Source organism: Artibeus jamaicensis, unplaced genomic scaffold (genome assembly GCF_021234435.1).
Source record: "Artibeus jamaicensis isolate MK-2021 breed Jamaican fruit bat unplaced genomic scaffold, CSHL_Jam_final contig_3126, whole genome shotgun sequence".
Lineage (NCBI taxonomy): Eukaryota > Metazoa > Chordata > Mammalia > Chiroptera > Phyllostomidae > Artibeus > Artibeus jamaicensis.
Genome location: NW_026521723.1, coordinates 19,992,789 through 20,009,878, shown reverse-complemented (window position 1 = coordinate 20,009,878; position 17,090 = coordinate 19,992,789). Strand labels below are relative to the sequence as shown.

General features: G+C 53.8%; 1 protein-coding gene across 1 annotated transcript in view; it reads right to left on the bottom strand.

Moving 5' to 3' along the window:
* The window catches only part of PDIA5 (protein disulfide isomerase family A member 5), an 88,067-nt gene that overhangs the window by 53,267 nt on the left and 17,710 nt on the right, over positions 1–17,090 (bottom strand). The window contains exons 2-3 of the mRNA XM_037132327.2: positions 13,719–13,845; positions 10,735–10,822 (exon numbers count right to left, since the gene is read on the bottom strand). Coding sequence (XP_036988222.2) covers positions 10,735–10,822; positions 13,719–13,845 — 215 coding nt within the window. The remainder of the gene's footprint in view (positions 1–10,734; positions 10,823–13,718; positions 13,846–17,090) is intronic.

The following is a 17,090-nucleotide window of genomic DNA, read 5'->3' as shown; positions in this document are numbered from 1 at the left end:
AGCAAAGGCAGCAGCCACGCCACCCATGTGAGGGCCTGCTCCTTGCTTCAGGGCCCTCTCCCCAGATCTGAGTGGACTGGTGCCCTGGCCCACTGGTGCTGACTCCACTGCACGAGACACTGTTCTACCAGGTACAACAGCCATCTGAGGGAAGTCCTTTCATCTCCCACCTGTTCACATATCTCACCCCCTTCCACAGCCATCAGCTTCACACAGCTGTGCACCAGCCCCAGAACAGATGGATTAATTAAACCACTCAGCTCAATTCTAAGAAATGCTCATCAACGCACGAGCAAAACTATGAAACCTCATTTTAAGAGTAAGTACGCAATCTGCAGTTCGAGAACCACGTCTTCCTGGAGAGGGGTGAGTGGGTCAGAGGGAGTGTCGGGCACTCCCAGGGCCACCCCCATCCCCCACCCCACCCCAGGCCTTTCCCTCCCGATTCAGTCCTGCCCGCGGCAGTCAGCACTGGGCCGCTGCAACCTGCAGCTCCAGCCTCAGGCCTGGCAAATAGTGGGGACTCAGAAATGCATAATGAATTCAAAAAGGAAAGGCTGATGACCTTCCGATGGTTGCTCCACCGAGGTGGTGAGGGCATTTTAACACAGGGTGCCCAGAATAAAAAGGGATAAGCTAGGGGTGGGAAGGAGATCCAGAGGGCCGACGAGAGTTTACATTAGAAGGCCAGTTCCGGTCAAGATGGAGGCAAAGGTAAACACAGCTTGCCTCCTCACACAACCACAGCAAAAATGATAATCAGGCTACAAAACAAGTATCACCCAGAATCATCAGGAAATGGAGCTTTATGGAACATTCCAACAATCAAGGAATTAAAGAAGCCACATCCATCCAGATGGGTAGGCAGGGTAGAGATACGTGGAGGGGCAGAACCATACCCACGTGTGGTGGATAAAAACCAAGAGGGCTACCGTGGGAGTGAGGGATCCCAGCCTCACACCGGACCGCACAGCACAGGGTTCCAGAGCCATGAAGATCAGTCCCCATAACTTCTGGCCGTAAAAATCAGTGGGGATTAGGGTGGTGGAAGAAACTGCAGGATTCTCAGGAATCTCCTCTTAAAGGGGCCCCAAAGGTCTCAGGACTTATGTAAGCTCACCCCTCTGGGATTTAACACAAGGGCAACTGCTGGAAAGGCACCACTGGTGTACAGGGAAAAATTAAAGTGTCTGGCATTGGACAAGTGCCAGGAGATGGCTTCCTCCCAGACAAAACTCTGCAGCAGCACTGTCCCCTCTCTGAGCCCTACCACACACACAGCCGCAGAGTGGGGACTCGGGTTGCCCCGCCTTGGTGATTACCCAAGGCTCTGCCCCATCCAACTTACTGGTGTGTGTTTTTACAACAGGCCACACTACTAAAACTACTACAAAGCAGCTTCACCTAATATGCAGAAACAAACACAGAAACACTGCCACAATAAAGCAGACAAAGAAACACGGCCCAAATAAAAGAATAGAACAAACCTCCAGAAAAAGAACTAAACAAAATGAAGATAAGCAACCTATCACATACAGAGTTCAAAACACTGGTTGTAAGGATACTCAAGGGACTCATTGGGTAATTCAACAACATAAAAAAGCCCCAAGCAGAAATGAAGGTTACACTAAGTGAAATAAGGAAAAATTACAGGGAACTAACAGTAGAGTGGCTGAAACTGAGACTCAACTCAATGATTTGGAATATAAGGAAGAAAAACACATTTAATCAGAACAGCAAGAAGAAAAAAAAATCCCAAAACAAATAATGATAGGCTAAGAAGCCTCTGGGACAACTTCAAATGTACCAACATTCAAATCATATGGGTTCCAGAAGGGGAAGAGAAAGAGCAAGAAATTGAAAACTTACTTGAAAAAAAAAAAGAAAGAAAACTTCCCAAATTTAGTGAAGGATTAGACATACAAGTCCAGGAAGCAGAGAGTCCCAAACAAGATAGACCCAAGAAGACCACACCAAGACACATAATTAAAATGCCAAAGATTAAAGATAAAGAGAGACTCTTAAAAGCAGCAAGAGAAAAGCAGAGAGTTACCTACAAAGGAGTTCCCATGAGACTCTCAGTTGATTTCTGAAAAGAAAACTTGCAGACAAGAAGGGGCTGGAAAGAAGTATTTGGAAGTCAGGAAAGGCAAGCACCTACATCCAAGATTACTCTATCCAGCAAAGCTATCATTGAGAATCGAAGGGCAGATAAAGTGCTTCCCAGACACGGTAAAGCTAAAGGAATTCATCATCACCAAACCATTACTATATGAAATGTTAAAGGTACTTAAGAAAAACAAGAAGATCAAAACTATGAACATAAAATGGCAATAAATTCACAACTATCAATAACTGAATCTAAAAATCAAATTAAGCAAACAAGCAGAACAGGAACAGAATCATAGATATGGAGATCATTTGTAGGGTTATCAGTTGGGAGGGGGAAAAGGTACAGGGGATAAGAAGCATAACTGGTAGCATAATCGCTACAAAATGGACAGTGGGAGGTTAAAAACAGCATAGGAAATGAAGAAGCCAAAAAACTTACATGCATGACCCATGGACATGAACTAAGGGACGTGGGGACTGCCCAAGGGAATGGGGGTACCGGGTAGAGTGGGGCAAAGGGTGGAAATTGGGAGAACTGCAATAGCATAATCAATAAAATATATTTTGTTTAAAAAAAGAAAGTTGATAAGAAAGATCTTAAAAGTTCTCCATCACTAGAAAAAATTGCAACCATATGGTGATAGATGATAACCAGACGTTTACTGTGGTGATCACCCCACAGCATATACAAACACGGAATCATGTTGTACACCTGGAATGCAGGCTATATGTCGATCATATCAATGAAAAACTAAACCATAAAAAAAGAAAAAAGAAGCTGCGGTAAAGGCCCCCCGGCCCGCTGCATCCTCGCTGGAAACTCTTCCCCTGGAGCCCGCGGTGGAAGTTCCACTGACAGGGGCTCTGAGAGTCCGGTCTGCCCGTCCCACAGGCCGTGGTGGGGCCACACCAACAGGCAGTGGGTTCCTCTGGAACAACTGTGTCTGGGGCGCCCCTCCCCTGCCTGAATTAATTCCCCAGAAGAGAGGGCTCAGCTAGGGGTGCTTCCAACTGTTCCCTGGGCACTTTCCTAGGCCAGCTTTGTTCTGCTGCGCTCAGCTGTTTCCGTAACCACCTTCCGTCCACTCAACTGCAACAGCAGCAGCTGGAGCAGGAACCAAGCCACCACGGGCTTCCCTCCACCCCACCGTGGCATTCGGCTGCATCTGTGGTGGCCGCTCGGACTCTGTGAGGCGCCCACTGGAGGGAGAAGAGCTGCCTCATGCTGGCTCTCTCTTCCATGAAGCCTGGGGGGCGGGGACTTCTACAAAGCACAGAGAGCAGTGACAGGGTTCAGTTACCCCAATTCCTGCCTGCTCAGCCGGAAACCACTCCTTGGGAAAGTCTGCTGCAGGCTTGGATCCCCTGTGAGCCCAGGCCAGGCTTAGGAGTGCTGGTCCAAACCAGCCAACCTGACTGAGTGGATCTGGGAGGCCCGCTTCTCAGTGAGGACCCCCCGCCTGCAGCCCGTGGCCCCCATTCCAGACGATCCAATCACAGTTCGGCCTCTGCCACAGGGCTCCATGCAACCTTGTCCCCCCTTAGGTTCTACGACGCTCCCCGAGGACTCTCCCCTACCCCCTGCACACATACACACATGCACACGCCTGTGCACACGCATACATTCTCAGGGGGAGGGGGGGCACGGCTCCCTGGGTTCTCTGAGCACCTCTGCCACCCACCTCCAGCACTCCCTTCCCTGCCCGGCTCTCTCCGAATTCAGCCAGTGTGTCTACCGACTGTCGCCCTCATCAAAAAGTTTGCTCCATGAAAGCAAGGGCTTCGTTTTGTTCACGGCTGCTTCCACAGGGTCACAACAGCAGCTGCACTGAGCGGGCACTGTACACTCACCGGAGGTAATGAGTCAATGACTGAAGCTGTCTTGTCACTGCGGGGAGAGGCCTCTGCACTGGTGGCTTCCTGGGCCCTGGGATCTGTCTACTGAGCTCCAGCAATTCCCCCAGGTGACACTTCTGGTCAGAGCTCGCTCAGACCAGCTCCCCTCTGACAATTCCATCTCTCAGCGTGTGTGTGTGTGTGGGGGGGGGGGGCGGAGTGCACTAACTGTGCAGTACAGACAATAAAAGTTGTAAGAGTTCAAGAAGGAGAAACTGCCCAAGCTCAGGGACTTCAAAGGACCTGGGTTGGGAGATTAGGCACAACTGTTCTACTGGCTCCCTCCTTCTTTCCCTCCCTTCCCTAGTCAGTGACTGAGGCTCTAGAGGGGAGAGAACATAGGCAGTAAGCAAGGAAATGAGATGCTTTGCTGGAATGGAGAGGAAGGCAGAAAACTGCTACGGATCATAGGGAGCAGCCGGCTGTGCAAAGGGCCTCACCTGCTACTCTGCTCGGGATGCAGGAGCCCAGCCTCCCCTCTGCCTGGTTACTCATCCACGACCTGCCACATCCTATCCCATCCCGCCTCCCTTGGCTCTCCTCTGCAGAGAATGTGGATGAAAAGATTTCAGAGGCCTGGACACACTTCCCTTCCCAGCCCAGGCCCAGACAGGCACATGCACACGGGCATCTCGTTTGAATTTGTTGTGGGGTGGCTGGCCAGAAGTGCAGAGTGGCCGCTGCCGGTGTGTGGTGCTGTGTCTACTAGATCTTTGGGGGCAGGGCTGACCATCCATGAGACCAGCACCTCCCACTCCAGGGGGTCAGACCCAGGGAAGAAGGAGGGGTGGGGGAGGTGGGAAGAAAGGGAAGAGACAAGGTGCTGGAAGCTCGGGAAGGGAGGGATGTGGATTTCCCAAGTCGCAGCCCAGGTACCAGACCCTGCTGCAGAAAGGCCCAACTGCCAGCGGGAGTGACTGATGGCCTCTAGACCTGGCTCTGCCATTAACTAGCCTGTGACCTCTAGCAGGGCCCCTGGATTCCCGAGCTGCAAAATGTAGGAGCTGTCCACGTGAGCTGAATGGAGCTTTTGATTCCTCTGCAGGGTCGAGTATAACTAGAGCACCCAGGCAAGCTGCCTTCATCCTCAGGGGCGAACCAGGAGCCCGACCCAGGTCAGAAGGTAGAGACTCAAACAGATCTGAACCTCCAACACCTCTCTCCTAGCCCCTTGACCAGACCTTCGCTCAGCCGCTCAGTGTTCTAACTCCACACAAACCACGGTGGCCTCCTGCAGCGGGGGAGAACCCCACACTAAGAACCTGAGGCTAGGCCCCAGGCCTGTCCGGGCCACTGTGTACCCCTGGCTAACACAGCCTCCCTGGGTTCTGTTTTCCCATCAAAGAAAGAATAAATCTCTTTCTCCCACCTGCCAGGTCTGACATGGAGGGATTCTAAGTCGATGGGCCCGTTCCCCCGAGGCCGGGTAGCAGAGGGAAGGCAGAAAGTGCCCTCACCTCAGAGACATGAAGAAAATGGGAGACAAGGAGCAAGTGAGCAGGAAACACTGTCAGAGTGACTTCCAGGTGCCAAATACCAAGGACAATGTGAACAAATGTAGCTGGAGGACACAGGGCAGGAGACAGAGAACAGTCCTGGAATAACTGGGCCTCGAACTTGGGCAGACCCTGGTGGCCATGCAGCACTCTCTGGTGAAGGGACTAGCTGTGTACAGCAGGGACCCTCCCAGGCCTGGCTCCTCTCCCTGGCACCTACCTCGAGAAGGCACGGAATGAAGTATAAATTATGCAGCACAGTTAGTAAAAGCGACGGGAATAGAGGGAGAGAAGCGAGCCTTCTCCCCCCACCCCCGCCTCCCCAGCGCAGCAACCCCATGGCCCCGCTGCTCAGTGAGTGCACGTCAGCGTGCCAGGCGGGATCGGGAAACACGTGGACACAGCGCTCCTCCTGGGAGCCTCTTTATCCCACGGCAGCAATGCTGCACAGGCTTGCATGTAAAGCAGCAAATGCTAACTTCAAATATTCTTTAGAAGAAAACACAGGACTTCGAAATATGTCATGCCTACCCTGGCAGGCCCCAAATCTTGGACCTGGGAGGGCAGCACAGCTCCCAGGGAAATAACGCAGATGGGAGAAAGAAAGCAGGAAAGACGGAAATGCAGTTAGGTAATGACCTTAAACCCTCAGGAAAAGAACGCAGTGAGTGCGGACCGCCTCCCCGCAGTCAGAATCAGCCCCAGGAACGAGCACATGGGGCGCAGCTGCCCAGACAGCAGCACTCCACGCCAGGCCAAGCCCCAGGGCCACCCAGGCCGCCGGGCACGAGGGGAATACCAACTCCCACGCACCTAACCGCCCGCCTAACAGCCAGACGACTGCCAGCAGACAAACCAAGTGTGGCTGCTGCGGTCTGGGCCAGGAGGTGGCGTGAGGGGCATGGAGAGCTGACAAACCCTTGGACAGAAGCCAGACACCCCACAGACACCTCACAGCCACAAGTTACTGGGACCTGGGAGAAGACCAAGACAGACAGGTACGTGTGCCTGCGAGCATGTGTTCAAGGGTAGGGAGGAAAGAGCCAGAAAAGCAAGAAAAAGAGAGAAAAAAATATCCACCCAGAGCAGAGAAAGAGCCAAAGAATGGGCAGCAGGGCCCAGAAAAGGGAAGAAACAATAAAAATCAGTAAGGGACTGGGAACAAAGGGGCAAGAGACACTCAGAGGGAAGGACTGGAAAGATACAAATGCAAATCCCAGAACGGGGAGAGACACACACAAAAAGGCCCCCAAACCACAGGAAGACACACCCCTACCACACACACACACACACACACTGCGCACCACCTGTGATTTTCTGAACTAGGCTATCTAGAGATAGCGTGCAATTTGGAAGATTCAATTCCACATTTCTTGAAACATTGAATAGAAGCCCAGAGAAGGAAAGCAACTTGCCAAAGGTCCCAGAGCTGCTGGCCATCAGAACCTGGGCTCGGAGCCTGACCCCCTGACCCGCAGTCCTACAAACCGCACCGCACCCTGTACGACTCCAGAGTCGGGGCAGAACACCCGCGAGCTGGGCTGACCCTCACGCCCAAGCCTCTTCGGGGGCATCCTCACAACCGCCAAGGGCTCCTCTCTCAAGAAGAAGCTGAAGAACAAACACCACTTCCCTCCAGCTTCTTGAAAGGCCCCGAACAATCTTGCCCAGATGAAAAACAACCATGGTGAGATAGGATGTCATATTTAAGTTCTGTTCCAGAAAGAGCTTTTGTTTACCTGACCCTCATCATGCAGCTAGGAAGAGAGAATTATTGTCCATTGTAGAGATGAGGAAACAGACTCAGGGTGACTGTCCTATCTAAGGTCCAAGGGCTGGCAAGTAGCAAAGCTGACACTTCAACCCAGGTCTCCACCATTATGCCTCTCACGTCCACGCCCAAAGAAGCCTTGACCTGGAGTGCGGTTCTCTCACCCTGGACTACCGCTGCTCTCTTCACCTGCCCTTTCAGGGGGAAAAGCAGGGTGGACTGTTTACTCCTGACCTTTCTGGCACCCCACTCCAAGTCCTGGCGTCCCCACTCCAGCCTCCGACCCTTCCCTGGCAGGGAGGAGGCCGAGGGGGGACAGGACAGGAGCTGGGGAGGTGCACCTGGCTGCCCACCTGCTAGTTAACAGCAGCTGAGATAAAAAGCGAGCAGACCCTGGCTCCGGCCCACCTCCTTTCCCCAGTGCAAACAGCAACAGAAAGCGTTCCGAGGGCACTTCTGCCGGTCCCCAGAGGGTCTGGTGCAGACTCATAAACACAGGCTGCATGCATTGAGGGCGACGGAGAGTTGTCACCACAGAGCTGTCACCACAGAGCCCCGGGGTTAAGTCGGCAGGGTGCCCTAACCACTTACGGTTGCAAGTTCAGAAGTCTAGGGGCAGGAGGGCCGGACAGGAGGGCAGAGCCACACCCCACCCTTGGGGGTCTCATATAACACTGGTCTGTGAGAAGTGCCACCCAGGGTGGCCCGCATGGACTAGAGCCCTGAGTTCAGTCCCCTGGGCTGCCTCTGGTTTCAAACACAGACACTCCTGCTTCCAACAATCCATTACAGCCCCTCAACCCACGCATTTACCTAAACTACTGTAAAAGTGATTTAGTATTTCAGTTTACACTTCCTCTTACAGGGATAAACTGAGCGGTAACTACGTGGACAGCCCGTCCTTTTGTCCTCGGGTTACCACTTTGAAGGTCTAAGGCGGCCCCTCGGTTCTCGTTTCAGCACATCAAGGTCACGGGATTATCTCTCCCGCTGGCACTTGTACATCGCCTCCCAGTGAGTCCTGCTTTCTGATCCTCCCGGTCTGTCCTCACACGCTCCCCCGGCCCCTCCGAGGCTCACCCGCCCAGGGAACAGAGCAGCACTGCTGCCTCCGCACCCACCAGCCAGGCCCCAGGCAGTGCTCAGGGCCCACACCGCAGGGAGCCGCCGGCGGGCCAGGGCACACGAAGGCCTGGTACTCTGAGGTCCTGGCCCCTCAGAGGTTTGAACTCTGCCTCCTTCCTGAAGCTTTCTCAACCTTTCCAGGCAAATGAAGTCACTCTACACAGACAGCCTCCATTCACAGCACTTTTCACCTGGACTGCAGTCTCCTGATCAGGTGTCTGCCTCCTCACGGCACAGTGAGGACACCGTTATCCTTGGGGACACTTTGGCCTCCTGTGCACCTCAAGGCGCACAGGAAGTGCTTGGGAGTGCTTGCTGGGCGGGCCCAGGTGGGTGGAGCAGCTACGGCCAAGCTCTTCCGCCCACTTGTGCCACTTACGAGCCTCCATCAGGCAGAACTGGCATCATCTCAGCTGTGGAGAGTCCAAAGCGCCCTCTCCTCTCTAATGGGCTTTGTGGCTGTGCCAGTCACATAGTGCACTTCTGGCAAACTGCTGGGGACGAGAACACTTCCAGACCAACTACGGACTAGAATCCGCCCATGGCGACATCTCACCTACTGCCCAGAGCAGCGGTCCCCAACCACCTTTCTGGCACCAAGGGCTGGCTTTGTGGAAGACGATTTTTCCACAAACTGGGAGGCGGGGGCAGTTCTAGGATGATTCAAGTGTATTACATTCAAGCTCACTTCCTGCTGTGTAGCCCGGTTCCTAACAGGCCCCGACAGACGGGTACCGGTCCCTTGCCCAGGGACTGGGGACCCTAGAGAGTAGTTTCTTCCATTAAGTTGGTGTTGAAATGAATCTGGTGTGAGGCCAGACGTGGGTGCACAGGCGCACGCACAGGCCTACAGGGAACACCACTGGCTGGCGGGGCTGAGGCTTCCTCTCCGGGTCTCATTCAGAGCTTTGTTAGAATAGGAATTGCCTTCAATTCTCTCCAGCCCCGGGCAGGACAGGTCTGAGGCCATCAAGATCATTTGTAAAATGGCCGTTTAGAACTCAGATTGTAGAGAAAGAAGACTGCACTGGAGTGGAGCCCATTAAAGCTCACTTCACTCACAGTGTAGTAACAAGGCTTGTGACTCGGGCAAGGTCAGCCACATTAGGGTTTAAAAGGCCTTTGTGGGCCATCCAGGAAAAGGGCTGCCCCTTTTCCCAGCAGAGCCCCACCTCTTCCCCACCTAACAGAGTGCAATTCTCTCAAAGGCATTCTACCCCCACCCCCATCATCTTCCCAAACCACACTCCTGATAAAGCCTGAGTCCAGGTGAGAAGTGGCCGGACACAGTGGAAACACTTCCTGTCCTCAGTCAGAAGGATGTGTAAGTGCTGTCGTTCACACAGCACAGTGCCTTGCACACAGCTGGTGCTCAGTACATGTGCAAATGACAAGCCTGGTCTTAGCTATCTTTTTTCCTACATTCACTCACTATCTCTGTGTCTTTTCTGTTTCTGCCAACCTATGCAGAAGTGAGAGCTAATGATACGGCAAGAGGTATGTGTATATCTAATGCTAGCAGCAAAGCACCAGACACAGAGAGATGTGGAAATTATTCTTAATGATTGAAAAGGAAGGAAAGCGGAGCAGACCCTGGACTCCAGCTTCCAAAGTCAAAAGATTGAGAGGAATTCCATGCAGAGGCCCGTTGCCCACACTAAGCAGCCCTCCTTCCTATGGACTCCCTCCTGCAGGCTGGCACTTGACTCTGACAAGAAAGTCTCTGGGAGGAGGGGGGTCAGGAAGGAGAAGGAAGAGAAGGAGCTCCCGGCACTGGCGTTGGGACAAGGGGGCGTGGGGACACAGTGAGCAGAGAGAACTGGAGGACGAAGCCACCCATCCAGGATGGACACATCTAACATGTCACCCAGAAGCCAAGGCAACAGTCAGGTCCGCCAGCGGATTCCGCCCCCTCTGGGCTGCAGCGGGTGGAGACCTCTGTTACTGGCCTGGGCGGGAAGGGGCGGGGAGCCCAGGCTCTCGCTGCCAATGCCCCTCCTCAACTGGGTCCCCCTGAAAATCACCTTGCCTCTCTGGTCATCAAGGCCCCACCTATAAAACAAGTGACCCCTCTGCCACCAACAAAATCAAGTGACACAGGACAAAATAAAAAGTAAAAGCACTGTGGAAGGAAAGAAGAGGGGTGGGCTAGAATGGACAGGCAGGAGCCGGGACCTGCCCCCTTCCAGGTCTGCTACGGACGTCTTTCCGCAGCGTCTCTCCCTCACCCCTCCCTCTCAGGCTGTGAACCAGGGAGATTCCCTACCCCACCCCACCCCAAAGCCCCAGGCCCCCTGCCCTCCAGCCACCAGGCCCCCTGTCCCCAGGACATACCCACAGTCTACCCAGCAGATGGTGCCTTGTCCTTTCACTGCTTGGGCCACAGTGGACAATAACCTGAGATGACTTTCAGCTGCAGCCTCTGTAAAGAAAAAAATACACAAACATCTGTGCCCAACCACAGCAGGGCCACCCCCACCATCTCCCCTCAGGGGCAGGAAGGAAGGAGCCCAGTCCCAGAGCGGGTGGGGTCCTGAGCGCCGGTTCCGACGTGGTCCCTGTGATCAGTGGTTCTGCAAGGACGGCTCTTTTCAGAAACCTCTGAGCCACCACGCCCCCGGCCGGTCCTCACAGACATGGAACCCCCAGCCCCACACCCGCCTCCCCCAGAAGCCACACCTTAGCCTCACTCTTCCGAGAATCTCTGGGCCAGAGTCAACTCCCAGGAGAACCTCTGATTTGCTACCTTTCTCGGATAAATTTTGAAAATTCTATGAAATAATTACAATTCTATCACTAAAGTAGGAAGTGAGGTTGCCAATCCCATAGTTGTCTGTCCTGGCACCCAACCTGGGAGCCGACAGGGGCAGGGACCAGACCTTCCTTCATTTGTCCGTCACGCACTCACCTAGGGGGCTTGGGACAACCTGGTGATCAGGTGAAGTATACATGTGACACCAGTCCCGATGGACCAATGCCAAGTGTACCCACGGCAGATTTCACAGCCCACCTCCGTGAAGTGACAGGGAGAAAACCGACCCTGGCAGCACCTCAGCAGTCAGCCGCAGGACCGGGGACCATGCCTCGGGGCAGGGTGGCATGAACGCAAGGAAGCAAGAGCGTCTGGCTGGCCCAGGTACCATTCCTGCAGACTGGGCAAAGCACCTGGAAACTACTATAGGAGGGCAGATTCTTGGGGGTGGGCCTCTGTGGCCAGGATTTCAACACTGCCAACCTGCAAGGTCCCACTGCAGAGTGGCTGTGGCCAGTGCGTCACCTTCCTCTGTCATACCTGAGAGTTCCTTTGAAAGGCCCGCCAGGCAGACAATGGGGGGAAGAGCAGGCTGCTGCCTTCCTCCCCACCCTGCCAAAAACCACGTGATATGTTCCAAAGTCAAACAGAAATGATGTCTGAATTATTTGCCTCCACAGATCTCCTTCTCTGGTGTGGACAGTGGCAGCTGTTTATGAACACAAAGTGTGCTAAGCCTTTCATGGAAGCGAACAAAAAGCATCGTTCTAGAACGGTGCCAGGAACCCCCACCAGGGCCACAGGAGGGGGGCACAGCAGAGGTGGGAAAGGCGGTGCTCCACCACGCAGGTGGGCTCTGGGAAGCAGGAATGAGGCGCCCCTCCCCGCACCCTGCCTTTCAGCGGCAGAAGGGGAGCCCTGCTTGGAAGGGGGGAGGGAAAACCCCACTGCTGCGCTGCTCTGCGAGCTGCTCATAGTCTTGAGTCCAGTGCCCGGCTCAGGCCGGGAGGCAGGAAGGTGAAATAACCACCCACGGACCCGCCGATGCAGGGAGGGGCTGACACGTGGGAAGCACGGGGACTCCACTGCCACCGAGTGAGGCCACGCTTGGGTGAGGGCTGGAGGGAAAGTAAGACAATCTAGGTCCTGTCTCCTGCCCCACAAGCAGCCAACCCAGCCTGCCACTCTCTGACTTACCATAATCATTTCCTGGAGGCGGAGTCCTCCCGTCACTGCAGAAATAATACCCTTCTTCCCACCTTCCAGCAGAAGCAAGGCAGGGAGGTGCAGGGCACGGGCTCTACCGTCTACCAGCTGGGAGAGCTCAGGCAAGTCAGCTATTCTCTCCCAGCCTCAGATTCCTCACTTGTAACCTGGGCATTATCTGACGACCTACACTGCCTCCCTCGTGGCAGAGGAGCAAACGAGAGTGGAGGGTGTGCTGCGGAAGGTCCTTACAGAGTCCCTGTAAGAGGATAAGCTTCCGTGACGGGACCTACCAGAGAAGGAACTGAGTGTGTTCCTGCGCTGACAACTACCAGTGCCAGGAACGCCCAGGCCGGGGGCCACACTTATGCAGGGCCCTACATCCCAGGCCTCAGAGGCAACTCTGCTTCTCCCTGGCCTCAGTTTATCCCTATTCCTGACAGCAGAGAAATGGCAGGCGCATGCTGGGCTTCCAGCAACCTCAGAGAGCATTTGCCAGGCCCTCGGGAGGACAAGGAGCAGCATGTGCCAGGGCGCTCGGAGGATGTGGGCTCCAGGAGCAACGCACACCCCGGATATCCATCAGCCCCAGCGCCAACGAGTGTCAAGGATGAGCAGCAGGGAGAGCTGTGCCCGGATCTCACCCAGACATGGGCCGTTGCTTCTCTGGGGCACAGAAAACTTGGCATCATCAGGAGCAGCAAAAACACTTAACTTGCCGGAACAGTATCAACAGTCAGATGTTCAAAGTCAGGGCCAAGAGCCAAGCAAACCTCTCTCCATCCACTATGCCCTTGCCTGCCCCAAGATCAGAAGAGCAAGCTACTGCTCCCACCCCCACTGAGGCTGCCCTGTTCTGGGGCTGGAGCCCAGTCCAAACTCTGTCTTGCGTTCCAGTCCCACAGTGGGACAGACGGAGGCCGGGCAGGGTCAGAGCTGCCAGCCTGCGCACACGCCCCCAAGCCAGGGACCATTTCAGCTGACAGCAGGCTGGCCCAATCGGTTCACCACCAGCTCCGGAGCAGCACGCCTGTCCAGGGAGTCAGATGTCCATCCCCGGCATCCTCTGGCCTCCCTCGCATACATGCCGTCTCCCTTCTGAGATAATGGAGCTTTTTCTAAGAAATGCTTATAAAAGAGAACGGACATGACCTCCCTGGGATCCCAAATCAGCAGAACCAAGGCCCCTCTGTGCCTCTGCCCCATCTTCCGCGGATTGGTGACAAACCTGGAGGCCCTCAGACCCTCCCTGAGTGGCTTTTGCTCCTAAGGTCTCGCCCCCTACCTCTGCCCCCTCTCATTCCCTTCCTATCCCATCCTATTGCCGACAGATGTCCCCAAGGCCAGGCTAGGCACTCACCAGATTTGGAGTAAAGCACTAATACATTATTCCGGGTCCTGAGAAGTTTTTTCAAGTCCTTGGGGTCAGAGATCCTCTCAATGAGCGAGGAGACCTTGGTGGAGGACGGCCGCACTGGCAGGACCACCTGGAAATCAAGGAGACAGGGAGGGTGAGCCTGACCGAGGCTCCTGGCCAGGCCGGCGGCAGGGCGGGTGCCTGCGGGTACAGGCACATTTTACTTCAGAGGGACAGGGCCCACTGTCCCTTCTCGCAAGACTAGAGCTGCCTCTTTACCCCATTCCCTCTCCACGTCACCACACCCCCGACACTTCCCTGTCCACTCTTGGTCTCTAGGTCGCTGTCTGGTCCATGCACGAGGCTGTGCAGACTGCACACGACAGCAGCACGCTGCACGGACGTCCTTGCCACCCACTTTACCAAGCCCTCCCTGGGAGGCCAACATCTCCATTCTACTCTGCACCACACACTGGCGTGGTGTGGAAACTCCATCCCACTTAGAGGCACCAGAACACAAAATCCAGAGAAATACGATCACCTATGACGTTTAGGGTGAGAATGGATGGGTGAGGGATTTCCTGCTTTCCCTACTCAGCCAATTATCTCAGTAAACCAGCCAAGTAAATGGGCTAACGGTCTCCAAGAACCCTGAAAACCTAGGGCACTGGAGATACCAAGTCACCTGTACAGGCATGATGGGTAAGCTGAAAGCAGTGCACGCGCGTGCGTGTGTGTGGATGTGTGTGTGTGTGAGAGAGAGAGAATGTGAGTATATTTCAGAAGTCCTAATAAGGAGCAGTCACACAGCAGACCCCCTCACAGTGGCCAAAGCCCCTTGCCTCACTGGCAGAAGACACAGGGCTTACTGGATGGTGACCATCAGCAGAAGAGCTCTGCTGGGAGACACCAGGCAGAGGGTGGAAGTGCGGCCCTGAGAGACGACAGGGGATTAAGGGGAAGTCTGCACACTGAACCTGGAGATCAACCACCCCCCTGAGCCCCATGCCCCGAATGCTGCCGGTCTTATTTCCCCAGACAGGAGACCGGAGAATTGTCCTCTGGGGCAACTGGGAAGCACAAGAACAACCTAAAGACAGTGACTTGGCGATTCTCCCGTGAACCAGCTGAGTTCCCACTCAAATACCCACCCGAGGCCCTCTCAGTGAACAAGTGCCCTGTGCCCCTCCCCACACTCCTCTGATCACCTGCTAGGGCCGTGCTTTTCAATACCCACAGACAGCCGAGGTGTGCCAGACGGCCGAGGGGCCCTTGACACGGAAGACAAGGCCAAAACAAACTCACGGAGAGGTAACACTTAGACTAAAAAGGAAGGGAAAAGAACAGAACAACAAAACTATAATGATTATTCTCAGAGAAATAAAACAGTGCCTCCGTAAAATAAGAATAGAATGTTATGAGACAAGAACAGTCAAAAAGAATCAGGAAAAAAACTCTCAGAAAGTAAAACTCATAAAAATTAAAAAATCGCAACACAGTTGAAAGTAGAATTGAAAAACATCCTAGGAAATAAAACAAAAAGATTGAGAATTAAAAAAAAACATGGACCAAAGGAGAAAAAAAATAACAAGCGAGATCCATTAAGTACAAAAGCCAAACAAAGGAACTCCAGAGAAAGAAGAAAACAGAAGAAAAGAAATTGTCAAAGAAATAACTGAAGAAAATACCCCAGAACTGAAGGATGTGAGCTTTCAACTGAGAGGGCCCCGCATCAAGGGGAAAAAAAGAGTAGATGTGAGTTTCACAGAATGAAAAAAAAAACCCACGTATTAAAGATCAAGAGTCGGAACCGACCCCGGACTGGCCATCGCGCACCGGGAGACAGCGTGGCACTGCCTTCATAACCGTCAGCTGCTGCCACTGCCAACTGGCACTGTCCGACCAGCCAGGCCTCAGAGGTGAGTGCGGATTTACTGGGACCTCAGGTCTCAGGTGTGCACACTTTACTGCCAACACACCCGTTCTCAGGAAGCTACTGGAACGCATGCTCCACCAAAACAGGATGTAAATTAAAACTGATGGAGACATGGAATCTCAGAAACAAAGGCTCCAAGAGGAAAGAGGCAGAAGAATTACCATATTGATGGTGAGGAGGAGGCCAGGGCAACTGTCCAACAGCCTGCAGAGCAACCAGCCCACCAAGGGGCAAGGACAGGGGATGTGGAAGAACTCGGTCAGCAACAAGAGGCGACTGTGGATTATCTGGTGTGCTCGACCATCTCGGTCAGTCAAGCTATCCAACCAAACTACACAGCTAATAAGCAGGGCCAGGACCTGAACCCCAGTCTCTCTAGTCACCCCATGCCTTCTCAGTCCACTACCGCTTTGCAGCCAGAAGTCTTGACTCTGAACTCTACCACTCGACAGCTCAGATGCCTCAGCAACATCACTCAACCTTCTGGAGGCTTAATGCCTGGCATCTGACGATGAGATAAGACCGCCCTGTGGGACCACTGTGAGGACAACCTGGGATGACTCACCGCACATGCTTTATAAATTGTATAGCTCTCCAACAGTATCATTACCGTCGTATATAATACAAATTCCCATCTCCGCAGAGAACACAGAAATGTGGCCATATTCTCATGTTTCTAAATATAATTTGCCATTAGGTTTTAAGGTTCCTTCTCCCTGGGGTAAGAACACCCAGGAGGGGGAACTGAGGAATTTTGCCCCCCTCATTCTGCTCCTCTGCCAGAGCCACGGACGATGCCTAAAGACCACCGCCCAACGCAGCCACCTTGAGAGCGCACCCAAAAGTTAACTACACCTGATTATTACATGCTATTCATTCTACTGCTCCCAGAGAGCTAATGGGCTTCAGATTAAAAAGTTCACAGCTCAGTGTACATGGTTAAAGGGGGAAAAATCTGTTGGAAAAACACACTGATTCTGCTGTTTTTAATCCTCAAATAATCTGCAGTTAAGAAAAACAACTGCCCGTGGCCAACGCCCTGGTGTTCTGATCCGTGGACCAGCCCTCCTGAGACTAGCAGGCACCTGTGCTTCGGAAACGGGGAGAAGGAAAAGGGGAGGGAGGCTGAGCCCAGGGCCCACCTGCCCAGGCGGCTCGGTGGCACGCAGCTGGGCCACAGCGACGACGCGGTGTCTACAGAGGAAACCGCAAGAGCCAGGTCTCACGGCATACCCACAGCTTCCTTCCTGTAAAACCCAGTGAACCCCTCAGGCCATCTGATCAGCGCCCACCCTCAGAGCACACAAACCACGTCCCAGCCAGCCACCAAAACTTCTGACCCTGCGCTGACCCTCACGCAGCAGAGAACTTAAGCTCAACCAGGGTACGCTGAGCAGACTGCCTCTGCTTGAACTCCGTCACCGGGTGTGACAGTGGGG